General features: G+C 46.3%; 1 protein-coding gene across 1 annotated transcript in view; it reads right to left on the bottom strand.

The window, feature by feature from the left end:
• The window catches only part of ALPK2 (alpha kinase 2), a 123,711-nt gene that overhangs the window by 25,586 nt on the left and 80,881 nt on the right, over positions 1-17,244 (bottom strand). Inside the window, exons 6-9 of the mRNA XM_039230535.1 lie at positions 8,147-11,366; positions 4,593-4,740; positions 2,224-2,351; positions 2,078-2,113 (exon numbers count right to left, since the gene is read on the bottom strand). Of these exons, the coding sequence (XP_039086466.1) occupies positions 2,078-2,113; positions 2,224-2,351; positions 4,593-4,740; positions 8,147-11,366 (3,532 nt within the window). The remainder of the gene's footprint in view (positions 1-2,077; positions 2,114-2,223; positions 2,352-4,592; positions 4,741-8,146; positions 11,367-17,244) is intronic.

The following is a 17,244-nucleotide window of genomic DNA, read 5'->3' as shown; positions in this document are numbered from 1 at the left end:
CCCAAATTTTAAAACGCGCTTATTATTAACAAAGGTTTGTGCACTGAGTGCTTAAAAAATGCATCACATTTACTACAAAGGTTGTTTCCAGCTATGTGCTTAGAAATAAGGGAATTTTTTTGTATAGTACTATATTGGGTATAATTAACAATCTTCTCTATAATTTCCAACAGAAATGTCTACTTAACAAAGATAAAACAGTGAAAGAAAAAAAAATAAGTCTTAGAACTTTCCTTTGAAAGCCCCATGTGTGATCATTAAATTGTGCTAGCTTGTGTTTTATTTGACCCATCATTTTTGGGCTTTCCCACGAGCTGGGTTTTATGCGGTTTTAATTAGAGACCAGCCTGTAAAATGTTATTTGTTCTTCCTCTGGAGAATTCAATTAATAAAATGTTCCATGAGAGAGACTCCTCCAAGTAAGAAAGGTGATAGAAAAGTTATTTGAAGCTTCTTCATCTGAAAGATGAAGAGAACCGGGAGGAGGGAATGGACCCCCCCCCAGCTGGGGGGGGGAGGTTGTCATTGAAACTGGAACCCCCCCACCACAGGGGATCTGGCATGAGGAGGAGATGTGATTGGGTCTAGACCATGTCGCCCTCTGGCTGGAGTCACAGAGCTGTAAGTGGCACATTGCTTCCACCAGCTCATGCCCACTGGGGTCTCATTTCTAGCTGGTAAACACCTAGAAACAAGAACTCATGCAAACCTAAAATGCATGAGGTCACAGCAAGTATCTGGGGTGTGAATGTCCAACAAGGCTGAGAAGCTGATGAAACCGAGAAGCCCCTCTTCTGAAAGTCATTTTGTTTTCTCACGTATAAAGAGGAAGGACACTCCTTTGCATATTTAGACTTTTGGGGAGATGAGGACAGATGTGGGAAAAGGGTCTAAAATTTTACAAGTATACTCCACGCGAAAGACAGGCATGTAGCATTTGAATAGGATTGCAAAGAGTTTGCCTTTGAGGTTTTGGACAAATATCATGATTATCTAGTTGCTAAACTATGTCTAAGTCAAGATCGCAGCTCGTTGCCTTTAATGCGCTGGCTGTTACTGCATCATAATTGCCTTGATGGTCTGGTTTTCACAAAGATTTTAGGTGTTTTGTTTGTCTGAAAATCAGCACGTGAAATAAATTTCCTTAAGATGCTGAATCAATGGAGTTGTCAGTCTTACTCATACCTCCTCTAAACCTGGCCAAAGGTCCTTTGAGGTGCTAATTGCTATAGGAGCTGGGCGGGGCAGGCACGCAGAGGTGGGCTGCTCGCTCCAGCTACGGAGAGCGGCTCCTGGGCATCTCTTCCTGGCTCCAGGCTCTCTGGATGTCACACTGGCAGTTGAAAATTAGCCATGGGGAGAGGCTGTATACCACAGAAATTAGCAGATTCTACAAATCGGGGCACACCCCCCCCCCTCGCCGGGGCAGATTGTTAAACATTTTCCAGCACGCCACTGGGTGGGGACGGGCATATGTGTGGGGTCAGGAAATTTCCCCCGAACTGTACTCAGTGGGGGGCGCAGGGGCAGGTGACTGTTCAGGGCAGTTGTTACGCCATTGAAACACCGGGGCCAGTAATGCCAAAGGAAAGCACCAGAAGCCATCTTTCATTTTCATGAAGATGCAAGGGAACGGAGTTCTTCTCCTAGGGCACCTGGCTGTCCTTGGAATTTGCTCAAACCGAAAAGTGAGTCAAACTGGAAAGTAAACCAGAGCAACAAAACAGGCGGTATGAATGACAGAGGTTGAAAACCCCCGGCAGGGGTGGGCCAGACGCAAGTCTGAGGCGTGGAGGAAGAAGTCTGACCCCAAAGCCCCACCAGCCCGTCCTCAACAACTGCACGCTACAGTCTGATCTTTCATAAATACACTTCTGCATATTCGTAGCCTCACGCACTTCTCCAGGCCTTGCCAGTAGCTTGAAATAGCTCATGAACTGTGTCATTCATTTCCCAGTCATTCCTGCGCTCTCCCCTGCTTGGTTAGAAGAGCCGATGGGAATATTGCTTCAACCATCGATGCCAAGAGCCATTTCACGCTTTGTGGAGTGACCCCTGTCAACTCGGGTTAGCTTACCTTTCATATCCTGGTGACTTGCAAGTTGCTTCAGAACTAGAAGACAAAGAAGAGAGTGTCTTCAGTGCATGTGGGCATTCTGAACAGGGGGGAGGGGGCCGGGGAGGCTCGTGGTTTTTCCCTGACACTGAGAGGCTGAGGCTTACCTTCAGCGGTAAGGTTAAACTCAGTGGTCGCTTTGCCGTAACTGTTCTTGATGCAGCAACAATAGATGCCCTCATCCTTCTGACCGGCTTGGGCAATGGCCAAGGACACAGCGGAGTTATCACCAGCACTACAATAGGGGACGTGAATATTTGAGTGCTTTGTCATTCTGAAGGTGCATTTTTCTGACACACTTCGGGAGAAAGAAACAGGTGTTTCCCTACCCTAATGTTTTGGGCCAGTGGGCTGACGAAAGGACAAGATCTCGATAGGCTGTTTACATAATTCATTATCTGTGGGAGATGATGGTGCAATTTTGGTTGAATACCCTCACTCCCATAGGCAATAGTCCTCAAAACCATTTGGGAGGTTTGGCTGTGACGGGTAGAGCAAAGGACCAGAAATGTGAATTGTGGGGGCCGTCGTTAACATTTCTGCTCAGAATTCACCTCAATTAAGTTACTGATCCAGGTGCCCTGCACTTGAAGGGAACCTGAAAACTCTAAACCAAATCTAAACACAGACACAATAAGGGACGAGAGAAAGGGGGTCTTTGCTGTAAATAAGGACCCATGGCTGAGGGCGTTTGTGAGTAGGGTATTCCTCTAGTGAGTATCATTCTTCCATCCGCCCAACCCAACATTAGTAAGTTCCAGGCACTGTGCCATGAACAGCAAAACCAATGGTAGTGGTAGTAAGGCGGGGGGAGGGGAGGAGGAGGAGGAAAAGAAGAAGAGGTGGATGCGGGCACCCAAGCCAGTGTTGCCAAGACAAAATGAACCCAACATGGGTAAGACTGTAAAGGCCTGGCCACACGTCACTGGTGAATGGCATGCCTACTACTGTCATGTGCTCCCAACAGGGAGGCTAGTTTTACTACAGACATCTCAAGTGGAAAATGGACCCAAAAGAGTCAAGTGCCAGTTCTGAGCTCTGAGCAAGATTGCAAAAAACCCTACTGGTTAATTATCCTTGGCTGACAGCTACAGCAAATTCTTTAAATGAATAATTAGTGTTTCTTTTTATAAAGCTCTAGGGAATGGCCTTGAACTTTTTTCTTTTTAAAGCCAAGCCATTTATTCCCCATTATAATTCTCCTTTAGCCATACAGAGACAGGCAGAGTAATGGCAACGTTTTAGTCTGCCCGGCATTATTCCGTCTGTCACAATCCACTGAGATTTTCTGGAGTGATGTTACAGAAAAGAAACTATAGCTCGAATTCGCCATAGCTATGGCGTTTGGGGCATAATTTCCAGACATATGTTCCAAGCAGACATATTTGATTTAATTATACTGAAAACTTAGATTTTTCTTCCTTTTTCAGGCTCCTTGTGACGAGATTAAGGGGATAGGACACCTTCCGTGACTCAGGTTGCTGAACGGGGTCTTGCCTCAGCAGAAAGAAGCATCTGGGGCTTGCCTTAGTTATACTGGTTCCCATAGAACCAGGTGATCTGTTTTGGGATAAGCCACTCCCCGTCAGGTGTGTGGGGTGAAGCCCACGGTCCACAGATCACGTGAACAAGCATTTATTGCCAGCAAGGCGCTTTAGGAAGCCATTGGTTGGGTTCATTCCACGCGGGTATTCTTGGGAATGATTCTCACTTTCCTCTCCATCCACCCCTCCTCCTCTTCCTCTCCTCTTATATCCTAGGGCCCCAGAAATACCTGGCTTTTCTCATCTTAGAAATGGCTGCTTATGATCTTCAATCCCTGCTACTTTCTATTACTTCATGGATTGTCTTTTTCTTTGGGTTCGCCTTCTTGGCTTTGAAATCGGTCAGGCTAATGGGAATTTATGAAAGAGAAAACACAGCCAAATCCACAAACAGAGGAGAGCTCTATAATCTTGGGACCACGGAACCTCAGACTAGAGGATATTTGGCATGCTCCCCTGGTTTAAAATGTTTTTATGTTTTATTTTGTATTTGAGAGACAGGCAGAGCGAGCAAGAGCAGGGGAGGGGCAGAGAAATGGAATCCGAAGCAGGCTCCAGGCTCTGAGCTGTCCGCACAGAGCCCCAATCAGGGCTGGAACTCCAGAGCAGTGAGATCATCCTTCGAGCCGAAGTCGGAAACCCAACCGACTGAGCCACCCAGGCTCCCTGTCATTTCCCCCTGATTTTAAAAACATCATAATACATTTCATGACTTTTTGAGGCCACAAAACTCAGGGGTGGCCAAGCCTGGGTAAGAGGCCTTCCCTGCTTTCCCCGTCCAGACCTCTGTCTTCATTACTTACTTGTCTTGGATACTTCAAGAGTGGGGTTTCCGCTTCAATTTTCCTTTTTACTTCCTATCACTATTTTCTTTTAGAAATATGTTGTGAAATAAGCAACAACCGTGAAAAGTTACAGGGCAAATACCGCACCTTCTCTGCACTTGGGCTATTGGCTTTGAATCCTTTGTCCACCAGATCGTAGAATCTTCATGAATTTCTGCAAACTGGCAGCTTAATTTTACATTCCTGGAGTGGTCAGGGAACATTTCGGCTTGGATCCTTTTTAGTAATATTGGAGCTGGAAAGGAGAGGTTTTCAGGTCAGTGTTCTTACAATAGTGGCAGAGAGCTTCACATGCAGAGAAGTCTTTCCCATTTTATCATGTTTAATTTTCACATCAATCCCAAGAAGGGGGATAATAATTATCACCCTCAACTTATGGATGAGGAATCCAAGTGTCTAAGGGGAGATGTGATTTGCCTAAATATTCAGAAAATAAGCAAATCAATCTAATAAAAAAATCTCTTTTTTCATTACTTAACACTCCCAACGTGGGGCACCTTGGTGTCTCAGTCGGTGAAGCTTCCGACTTAAGCTCAGGTCATATTCTCATGGCTTGTGAGTTTGAACCTCGCATCGGGCTCTGTGCTAACAGCTCAGAGCCTGGAGCCTCCTTCTGATTCTGTGTCTCCCTCTCTCTGTCCCTTCCTTTCTCTCTGTCTCTCTCTCAAAAAATAAACATTTAAAAATATTTTTAAAAAAGACTCCCAAAATGAGATCTAAGTGAAATAGAATGTGAGAGACTTTTTTTTTTTAAAGAGGTTTGGGGATTGTGGATACCTAATCTATAAACGTTGGGCTAAATAGAGCTGCATGTAAATGATCACCAGATGATCCAGGTCAAAATCAGAACTGGGGCTTAGGGCGCAGACAAAATCCAAGTAACTGTGGTTAAGCTCCCAGATGTAAAAGGTAAAGCAACAATAAGTTATTTACTGAATAATACTCCTCCATCTCTCCCCTTTATCGGCTACCTTTGCTGAAGACATCCTAGCAGACTGCAGTGATTTCTTAACTCAGTTTCATGAACAGAAGAGAAGGGTCTTCTGGAATGAAATGGGAGCAATCAGGAAACAACTCCCTGGTGTGTGTGGTGGGCGGGGAGGAGTGGGGAGGAAGGCTGGGCTGAGCTCTTTGAACATTGATTGCCTTTTAAAACCAGGGACCAGGGCACCGCAGGCCAGCTAAATGTGTCATTACTCAGGCAGCCACTGGGTGGCAGCACAGACATTTGAACAAGACCGGCAGGGCCGGCCCGGCCGGCTGGGCAGAATGGCTCGTGCGGTACCAGCACTGAGACGTCAGTCTTCTACAGGCCAGGCTCCAAAACTCCAAACATCACGTAATCCGCGGCCAAGCCAGAGGTCCTCCACGCCGATGCCCGGTTTCCGCTGCTACCTCACATCCCCCTCCTGGGAAGTGGTCCATGGGTTAAACGTGCCTCTCCTCTCTCTTTGATGCCAACATATTTAAAAGCTTAGTTCCTTCCCAGGAAATAACAATGAGCAGCTCAGGGAACAAATCTCTCAACTAGAGAGCAACTGAAGATACAATATTATGGGAGGGAGAGCAGATCCACCAAGCTGATGGATGGCAAAACCCATTTCAGAGTATTTCGGTCCTCCGGGGCTAGCTGTGCTAGGTACTAAAGCCCACCGTCTCAAACTCTCACTTGCCCAAGCTTGCCTCCTCGTCTGGAACTTACATCTTCACAGATGATTTTGTGGATACCCTAATGTTCCTAAAGCTGCCAACCCTGTCCCCCGCCCATTAGAAGTTCTGAACACAAAGTTGGGGGGATAGAGAGAAGGGCATAAAATGAGAAGCAGAGAAAAAGAGCGTCTTGGGAGATAAAGCTGGCTTGGGCAAGAGGCCTCAGGGCTGTAGAAAGGACCCCTGTTTGTGTGGTTGGGGGGGATGGAGAAGAAGGAAAGCCTTCGGTGTGGCTACGTTCCTCTTCTATGCATGTTCAGGCCAGGTGTTGATGGGAAAGGATTGAACAGCTCCCCAGTGAATACAGAGCTGTGAACGTCTCCAGGAAAGGCTACTCAGTTTCATTTCTTTGGGTCCTCTGAGTCACCTGCTTCCATCCACCACACACACACACACACACACACACACACACACACATACACACAAACTCCTTCCCCAAGGGGTCTCTGGTGTGAGAGCGCTTCCCTCCCAGAACGCAGTGCACAGGGAGGCCACTCAGTCTCTGAGAGCAAACTCCACCAGCCTCTGCTTACCCAGGTAGTCTTTGTTCCCATAGTAACTCAAATAACCACGGACAAGGATTCCAAATAGACGTTTCCCTTTGGGTTGAAACCACTTTAGAGAGCTTTTAAAATATTGCTTTGTCCTCTTTAAAGAGGTTTAAACCTTTTTTTAGTATTTGTTTATTTTTGAGAGAGAGAGAGAAACACACAGAGTGTGAGCAGGGGAGGGGCAGAGAGAGAGGGAGACACAGAATCGGAAGCAGGCTCCAGGACCTGAGCCGTCAGCACAGGGCTGGATGCGGGGCTCCAACTCACAACCGTGAGATCATGACCTGAGCCAAAGTCAGAGGCTTAACCAACTGAGCCACCCAGGCGCCCCCAAATAGGTCTTAAAACCTATGTACCAGAAACGTGGTTGGATTCCCACCCCCAACTCTTCAGAAGGTAGTTTTGTATTTAATCCTGGCCGCAGGGAAGGGTGAGGGCCCATGTGATGTGGGCTGGGATAATGACACCTGTTTGGAGGTCTGAACACTCAGGAAGGAGGAGAAAAGACCCCCTTCCCCACCCCCACCCCCGGCTTTGGGGTCTAAGGGGACCCCAGCGTTGGGCTCTGGCACACGTAATGGCATTACCTCGCTGCAAGGTCTTCTCTTTTGACTTCTCCCACCCGTGGAAAGGGAAAGAAGAGCTCTGAGATAAAAGAGGCTAAAATCTGGGTTAAAGGATGAAGTTTGGGGTTGACGTGACACCCCAGCAGAGCAAAAGTGGCTAAAATTGGGGCTCCAAGCCTCATGTGGTCTGAAACTTGCAACAGAGACGCCAGGGAGCTTTCAGGTTCAGATGCAGAGGCAGAAAGAAATGTTATGCTCAAATTTGGAAGAAAACCCAAGATTCATTAAAGCTGCTGTTAATGAAAATCACCAATTAAAGAAGAGACTCCCAAATTGTACCTAAATGTTTATTTCTGCAAATCCGGCTTGGTGGGCGGTCTCTTTAATTATATGAATTAGCTGCACTGATTAATGCTTCTGTTCATCTTTTAAAATATTTTTTAAAGGATAATTAAACAGAAAGTCATCTTAATCATGCTCCCTCGATTTAAACCTACCTATGGGCAGCCTATTCTGTGATTCTCTCTCCAGCTCACCTGGGAACTTGTTAGACATGCACTTTCTCGAACCTGCACCTTGAATCAGAAACTCTGGGGGTGGGGGGAGCCCAGCAATCTGCATTTAAACAAGCCTCGAGGCCAGTCGAGTTTGAGAACCGCGAGTGTACATGCCACGCCATTTTGTCACTGGCACGGCACCACTGCCTATCCAGTGGACCCTCACTTTAATGCAGAGGATTCAGAAGGACACGGGAACTTGAAATCTGGTTCACAAACCCAAACTTTAACAACAATAGAAAGCAACAGCGTCTCACCTTTCCCTTCTCTTTTGCAAGGTGGCTTTTTGATGTCTCTTTTCTCCTCGGTGCGCGATGCTGGTGTTTCGAGTTTAGGAATCTTCTTAAGAAAGCTTGAACCCTTTAGGACGTTTTCCTTCTCTTCCAATCTCAGCCTCAGGGCGGCCACCCTGGATAGAATTTTCTTCTTTACCCCCTCAGCTAAATGTCCACTCCCTGAGGTTTCTTGCTTCATGAACTGGTCTGAGACACTCACTGCAGTGGGGGCCTTTGGGAATCTGAGGGTCTGGGCTGCCGTGTGATCGAGCTTCTGTTCCCTGATTCTTTGACCACAGCCCACGTTGGAGCCCTGTTGACACAGGTACTGTGGTGTCATCGGAGCTTTCTCTGAGGCACATTCACCTGAAACGGGTGCCAAGGTCACTGCTGGGGACCCAGATGCCCTCACAGGCTTGGTTTCCCGAGTGCGGGGCTCCTCTCTTTGAGGTTCCTGGAGAGTGTGGCTTACTGAAAAGTTTGAGATGTTTCCTTCGGGAGATGAGGCAAAGGGCAACGGAGCAAGACCACTAGAAGAGGGGGAGTGTTTCCCACACTCACTCTCAACAGCTCTCCTTTCCTTTGAGTCAGAAAATGCATATTGGTGGTTTTGGGGCTCAACTAAATCATTCTCAGGGACGTCATGAACTTGACCTGTGGAGCTGTGACTATCGACGCCAACAGATGCATGAGTCATTACTGCAAGACAGTTAGAAAGAGGTGAAGTGGCGAAAACAGGTTCTGCTTGGTTGTCTTTACTTTGTTCGGCCTCCCCTGAGCTTCTCTTGCCGCCTTCTTGTATTTGGCTTATTCTACATCCGCTTTGAATGGTTTCCCCACTTTCATCAGGATGTGGGACTTGCAAGATGGCAGGTTGGAATTCCAGTCTCTGGCCCACATGCCCATCGTTCGGTTTACTCTCCTCTGTGATGACAGCCGGTGTGGATTCGGAAGGCCCTGCTGTCTCAGCCCCCCTGCACACCGTCACACCTGTTTCATCGGTGGGGTCTACAGACGACTCTACAATTTTAGGGCCAGTCAAAAACTGTTTAAAGAAGGCAGCGTGATCCACCTTGATTTGGCTCTCCTCTCGGCTTCGACTCACAATACTCACATTTTCTTTCTCTCTGGTTTTGGAAGCCTCTGGTAACAAATCTGTGACGTGTAATTCCTTTTCGTCTACAGGATCCACAGATGACTCCAGGAATCTGGGTTGGCTCAAATACTGGGAAGAAAGGCTACTCCAATATGCATGGGTGGTGGGTTTTTCACGTACATGGGTTCCTCTGTTATTTACAAGGGCTGGGCCAGACTCAGCCTGAGGACTGTGAGCCTTGAGAATGTCCGATAGAGCCCAGACCCTGTCAGGAATTATGGGACGGGCTTCTAACTCCTTGCACTCAGAACCTGTGTGCTGTCTTGGTAGCCAGGCTTCTGAAACGGGAGCATCCAGAGTTATAATCTTCAGCTTGCTGCCTGTTTTCCAAAGTCCTGGCCCGCTCTCTCTAGACCCTTCCAGGACGATATCAGAGAGAGGTGGAGTGTGGCTCAGAGCCTGACCGCCATCTTCCATGGTGGCTTCAACCCCCTTGCACACACTAGTCTCCAGGCCTGAGCTCTGCCCTCTCTCTTCCCTGGAGTTGGCTGGTGAGTGGTCCAAGGCCACTGGGTTTATTTCCCCTTGGGCAACAGATGTCATGGACCAACTTTCTTGGAAATCCTCTTCGGAAGCAAAACTCTGTTGGGATAAGCTCTCCTGCTGGATCCTCTGGGTTGTTTCACTTCCTTTTTCCTGGAAATCCTCCTCAAGGCTCCTACTGTCTGTCCAGTCCACAGTCATACCCTTATCTCCAGAATGGTGGTCAGTCTGGAGAGGGCAGCTACTACAGAGGCCCTCTGGGAACCGGGGAATGTGGCGTTGGATTCCTGGTCCACTGGGAGCCATGCAAAAGGACTCCTTTAGAGATTCGGTTGTGGGATCATTTAAAATATGACCCAGTGGAGCTTGGGAAGTAAGCTGGAAAATATGTTCATCTGGTGCCTGAGGCGAGCTTTCCTTGGGACCGTCTGCATGACTGTTCTCAGCAATTGAGACAGGGAGGTATTTGGCTGGGTGGACTTTGGTGGCAATGGTAACTGTTGATGTGTCCCCACTCTCCCTGGTCACCTGAAGACCCTCCAGATCAGCGGTTACAGTCGTTGGTTTCTCGTGAGGGAGCATCCCAACCGAACCATCCCTGGCTGGTGTGTCTGCGGTGTCTGGGGCACTGTTACTGGGGCTCTCGTTACCTCTTTCTGGAAACTGCACAAAAGAGGTCTTCTCAGAACACAGAGGCTGTCTTCCCTCAAGCCCTCCTAAGTTGCCGGGGCTCAGCACCCCCTGGCCAGCCTGTCCTGTGGAAACCAACGTGGGGGTGAAATTCTCCACCGCCGCGAATTTTTTCTCTGTGCCACCTTCACTGGCTTTTTGTGAAATGTTCCAGGTGAAAGTACTGGTAAAAAGACGGGGCATGGTGGAGTTTCTCTCCTTGGCGCGCTCGCGTGGTGGCTGAGGAGGCTCAGAACCTCGCGTTTGATAAACAATGCCTGGTGTCTTGTCTTCGGGAGAACGTGAATCAGATACTTCGCTGTGACTTCTTGCCAATTCTAAGTCCATGGAGCAAATATTGTGAGGCCAGTATTTATCACCGGGGGCTCCCACAGGGGAACCCACAGTCTCCCATGCTCCTTGGCCACGTGCTTCCAGATGCTCCAACACGCACGCTGCTTCTCTGCCCCTTGGCCCATCATGCGTAGCTTGCAGGGTGGGGATGGTATCTGTGGGTTCAGGGGAAGCAACAGAGAGAGGCTTGGGCTCTTTAGGGTCAGCGCTGCCTTCCTGGGGGAGAAGCACTGACAGCTCCCAGGGGGACCTATTTTCCTTATTGGCATCTGGGATGCTCAGGTCATGTCTGAGGTCTTCCCAGGAACTTCCAAGTGTGTGGTCTTTTCCATCTCGGTTTTCTCCACGCTGGGGGCGTTGAGTACAACTTCCTAGCTCCAGGTATTGGCCCAGTGATGTGTATTCTTCGTCGATCCCTCCTAAGTTGGGGAAGGGGTTTGTTGTGGTGCCAGCAAGTGCAGACTGCTCCCCAGCAGGCTCTGAGAAAGCTGGCATCTGGCTGAGAGAGCCTCTCCCCCTGACTGGCTCTGGAATTTGCACCTATGAAGATGAAAGCGATATTAACAGAACTGTTCCTAAGAGAGCCCACAATTGGGCATAACTGAAAGCCCAAGACTGTGAACCCTTGATGACTGTAATAACGCACGAGAAGAGTAGCAGGAATGATTGAAATCTAAACACTGGTCCCCAAATTCTCTGTAGCTATTAGAGACTTCCTGGAGAAATGCAAATTTAAACAACTGTATGTTCAGGGGGCCCTTGGTCAAACTCCCCCTTATCAGCAAAAAGCCTGCTGACAATCTTCATTCAATGATTTTGTTTTTCTCTCTTGGGGAAAAAAAGATGGAAATAAATTGCATGTAAAACTATTTCAATCAAATCAGTCACCAGAGCTTGTGGGCATCTTTCTAGAAAGACACGTTTTATGTGATCATAACAAATGAAATATGCAATGCTTGTAAGGTAGCAATGGACAACCTTTGACAGCTTGCTGGTTAATAATATTACTAAAGAACAGAGAAAGGCCTGTCCTTTGAACCTGCCTTTAATGAAGTCATGGGGTTATGACTGGCCATCAACACTGCCAATTATTTCTACCTCAAGAAGGTTATAAAATCCTAGAATGCCTCTTCCACTTTATTTTTTTTATGTGTATTTATTTTGAGAGAGAGCACCCAAGTGAATGGAGGAAGGGCAGAGGGAGAGGGAGAATCCCAAGCAGGCCCCATGCTATCAGTGCAGAGCCCAAAGTAGGGTTCAAACCCATGAACCATGAGATCATAACCTGCGTGGAACCTGATCATCACCTGGGCAGAAACCAAGAGTTGGACACTTAACCAACTAAGCCACCCAAGTGTCCCACCTCTTCCACATTAAAACAGGCACCCATGGCAAGCAAACCATGTCCATGAGAAGTAGAAAAGTCAGGGCTGCTTTGGTTTGAGAGAAGAGAGAGAGAGAGAAAAGGAAGGAAGGGAGGGAGGGAGTAAGGAAGGATGAAAAGAAGGAAGGAGGGAAGGAATCAAGGAAGGAACGAAGGAAGAAAGGAATCAAAGAAGGAAGGAATCTCACGTTGTGAGTAGACCCTGACTGTTCTGTGACACTGGCTATTGTTTCAGGAAGCAACAAGATCTTGGACTAATTTCTTGTCTCTTAAAACTTTTAGCTCATCAATTATTTCAATACATATCAAAACGGGGCTCAGCAAACACAAAGGGAATTTCTGCTCAATTTCAGCAAGTGTCTCCATCTTCCCCTAAGCCCCTCAGGAGTCTTCCTTTGGAGCAGCCTCGTTCAAGTGTGCAGAAACTGATAATGGCTTACGGAGGGGAGGAGACAGAGCCTCCCAGCGTATGACAAAGCAGACCTGGGACGTTTCTGTGCACAGTGTGGCTCAGAGTCCTGAAGCCACACGGGAGAATCCTGGTCTTACTGCCCTACAATCAATCCTTTTGCACATTGCCAGTGGGACACAGGACAAGAGCATCACCACACCTCCCTCCAAGGCTGCCTGCTGCCACCAGTGAGGCATGTCATCTTCTCCTTAAAGCTACCCTGATGTTCATTTAATTCTGATCTTATTGGCATACTAGTGCTACAAGAAAAGGAAGAAGTTTAGTAGAATTTCCGGTGCCCTAAACTCCATGAGAGCCGGGACCATCCATCTATCCAACAAATATGTATCGAATGCCTCCGAGGTGCTAGTGAGTATCCCAGATGATGTGGATACAATCCAGGCAATATGTCCCTCCGGAAGGAGCTCCTGTCCTAGGTTGTATTCAAGGCCTATTATGGCAATTAGCACCCAGCAGGTGCACTGTAAGCACACGGTGAAAGAATGAGTACATGAGAGAAACATGCACCCGTTCAGACCGCTCAACCTGATGTCAGCCACTAAACCTCTAAATCTGAAGGGCTTTGGTTTTGTCTGCTCCTGACTTTCTATCTTAAAAAAAGACTTTGAGGGGCGCCTGGGTGGCTTAGTCGGTTAAGCGTCCGACTTTCGCTTAGGTCATGATCTCGCGGTTCGTGGGTTCGAGCCCCACGTCGGGCTCTGTGCTGACTGCTAGCTCAGGGCCTGGAGCCTATTTCCGAGTCTGTGTCTCCCTCTCTCTCTAACCGTCCCCTGTTCACGCTGTCTCTCTCTCTCTCCTAGAAATAAATTAAAAAAAAAAAAAAAAGACTTTGAAAGGGTTGATGGTTGTTTTCAACTGACAGTTGGAAGGAATCATTATATCAACAAGTGATATGAACAAAAAAGTTTTAAAAATGTTTCTGGAAGGAGGCGAGATGGCGGAGAAGTAGGGAGCACCGTACATTTCGCCTGCACCCATCTCTCAAACAGAGAAGGCCTGAAGTTGTAGGACACTGAGCCAGGGAGTTTGGGAAGAGAAAGAGACAGAGTACACTGGGAAGGAAACCTCATGAGTGTGTGAGTGCGAACTGGGGAAGATAAAAGTGGGATGCGACCCAGAGACACGGAGGGAGGGGAGGGAACCCAGCTTGCGTGCAGCTGCGGTGAGTGATAAACCGGCGAGTGGTGGCGAGCTGCCGCGAGTCCAGGGGAAAGGAAAGAAAAGCTGAGGTTGCTCATAGAACCGTCCCTGGAGAAGAGGAAAAAAAACCCTCCGCTTGGAAAGACCGTATTTTTTAGCTCTGGCTGGGGTGCTGACTTCAAACTAGGTGCCCTGGTCCCAGAAGGCACCAGGAAAAACTGCACTGCCCTGTGCCCGGCATCATCCATGGTGGTGGCCGGTAAAGCGGTTGCAGCGGGTTGAGGCGATGTGGACTCTGTGGACCTGAAGTTACTACGATCCCCAGACACACTCGGGTTGTATTGCTGCTTGACCCCAGAGGATCTGAGGCTGCGGCACTTCCCCCACCCTCCACTCAATCCCCAGCAACAGGGAAGCAGCGACCAGTAGAACCGTTAATGGCGATTAACAAAGCCACTCAGGAGTAATCAGACTAGATAGTTTCTCTGGCTAACACCACCATCTTTCTCTCACCTCTTCAACCATATTCCACCCTTTAGCTCTTTGAAAAAAGCTTCTTATCCCTTCTGCCTGTTCATTCTATTTCCAATTTTGCCTCATCTCCGCCCTATCATCTCTCTCTTTCTCTATGCTCTTCAACCAGCACTGCATACACCTGGCTATTCAATTGTAGCTGGGAAATCTGGTTATATGCTTTAAACCGATCTTTGTCTATCGGTTTTCTTCTTTCTTCCTTTTCTTTTCTTCTTTTTGACTTTTTCATGTATTTTTTATTTTCCATCATTCACCTTCCCTCCTCCGTCTTTTCTCATTACTTTTTAGTTTTCCCTCTCGGTTAGCGTGATTGTTGGATTTGTCTGTGCGTTTGTGTCCCTCTGTTCCCTGTGTGTTTGTATGTTTTCTTCTCCAGGGTTACCTCAAGAAACAAGCCAAAGTACACATGGTGGAGAGTCCCAAATACCACTACGAGTAGGAAATAAAATAACCAAGGTCTCAACAAGAGAGACCAAGAGATACCATTCAAAGAACACTTTCTGAAAGGACAAGCTCTAGACAGTCAGAGTCCTCTTGGGTACAGCAGCGCTCACAGGTGAAGAAAGCATAACAAGTCTTAAAAACTAACAAGAGACAGAAAGGTAACCAAAATGACGAAACGAAAGAGCTCTCCTCCAAAGAAATTCCAAGAAGAATTGACAGCTAATGAACTGCTCAAAACAGATATAAGCAGCATAACTGAACAAGATTTTAGAACAATAATTTTAAAATTAATTGCTGTGCTTGTAAAAAGCATTGAGGACTTCAAAGAAACTATGTCTACAATCAACATGTAGTATAAAAATAGGCATGATGAATTTAAAAATGCGATAAAGGAAATACATAATAAACTGGAGGTGTCCAATGCATGGATTGAAGAGGCAGAAAAGAGAATAAGTGATTTAGAAGACACCATTATAGAAAAACAATAAGCTGACAAAAAAAGAGACAAACTGATCCAGGAACAGGAAAGAAGAGTTCGAGAGCTCAGTGATACGCTGAGTCAAACGCAACAATATCCGTATCATAGGAATCCCAGAAGAGGAAGAGAGAGGGAAAGGTGCTGAAGGAGTCCTGGAACAAATTATAGCAGAGAACTTCCCCAACCTGGGGAAGGAAGTAAACGTTGAAATAAAAGAGGCACAGAGAACTCCCCTCAGATGTAATTTGAATTGATCTTCTGCACTACATATCATAGTGAAAATGGTAAAGTATAAAGACAAAGAGAGAATTTTGAAAGCAGCTAGGGAGAAAAGGGCCCTAACATACAAAGGGAAACCTATCAGAGTGGTGACAGACTGATCTACTGAAACTTGGCAGGCCAGAAAGGAATGACAGGAGATCTTCAATGTGATGAACAGAAAAAATATGCAGCCAAGAATCCTCTATCCAGCAAGCCTGTCATTCAGAATAGAAGGAGAGATAAAAGTCTTTCCAAATAAACAAAAATTGAAAGAATTTGTCACCACTAAGCCAGCCCTACAAGAAATTCTGAGGGGGACTCTGAGGGAAGTATTGCAAGGAACAAAGACACCAGAGACACCACCACAAGCATGAACCCCACAAAGGACACAATGACTCTAAACCCACATATTTCAATAATAACACTGAATGTAAATGGGCTGAATGCTCCAGTCAAAAGACATAGGGTAGCAGAATGGATAAAAAAACAAAATCCATCTATTTGCTGTCTACAAGAAACACATTTTAGATTGGCAGATACCTTCAGATTAAAAGTAAGGGGATGGAGAAATATCTATCATGCTACAGGAAGTCAAAAGAAAGCTGGAGTAGCTATACTTATATCTGACAAACTGGACTTTAAATTAAAGACAATAACAAGGGATGAAGAAGGGTATTATATAATAATTACAGGGTCCATCCATCAGGAAGAACTAACAATTATAAATGTCTATGCACCGAATATGGGAGCACCTAAATATTTAAAACAATCACAAACAGAAACAACCTTATAGATAAGAATGTGCTAATAGCAGGGGACTTTAATACCCCACTTACAGCAATGGATAGATCAACCAGACAGAGAATCACTAAAGAAACGATGGACTTGAATGACACAATGGACCAGATGGATCTAACAGATATATTTAGAACTCTGCATCCTGAGGCCAAGGAATTCACTTTCTTCTCAAGTGAGCATGGCACATTCTCCAAGATAGACCACATACTGGAACATAAAGCAGCCCTCAATAAATATAAAAGAATTGAGATCATACCATGCACACTTTCAGATCATATCGCTTTGAAACTTGAAATCAATCACAGGAAGAAGTCTGGAAAACTTCCAAAAACATGGAGGCTAAAGAACACCCTACTAAAGAACGAATGGGCCAATCAGGCAATTAGAGAAGAAATTTAAAAATATATGGAAACAAATGAAAATGAAAATACAACAATTCAAACTCTATGGGATGCGGCAAAGGCAGTCCTAAGAGGAAAGTACATTGCACTCCAGGCCTATTTCAAGAAATTAGAGAAAGTGCAAGTGCAAAATCTAACAACTTGCCTAAAGGAACTAGAGGCAGAGCAACAAGAGCAACCCAAACCCAGTAGAAGAGAAACAGTAAAAATCAGAGCAGAAATAAACAACATAGAAACCAAAGAAACAGTTGAACAGATCAATGAAACCAAGAGTTGGTTCTTTGAAAAAATAAACAAAATTGACAAACCTCTAGCCAGGCTTCTCAAAAAGAAAAGAGAGAGCACTCAAATAGATGAAATCATGAATGAAAATGGACTTATTACAACCAACCCCTCAGAAATACAAGCAATTATCAGGGAATACTATGAAAAATTATATGCCAACAAATTGGACAACTTAGAAGAAATGGACAAATCCCTAAACACACACACACACACACACACAC

Source organism: Hyaena hyaena, unplaced genomic scaffold (genome assembly GCF_003009895.1).
Source record: "Hyaena hyaena isolate Hyena2069 unplaced genomic scaffold, ASM300989v1 scaffold_47, whole genome shotgun sequence".
NCBI lineage: Eukaryota > Metazoa > Chordata > Mammalia > Carnivora > Hyaenidae > Hyaena > Hyaena hyaena.
This window is presented reverse-complemented; position numbering and strand designations above follow the sequence as displayed.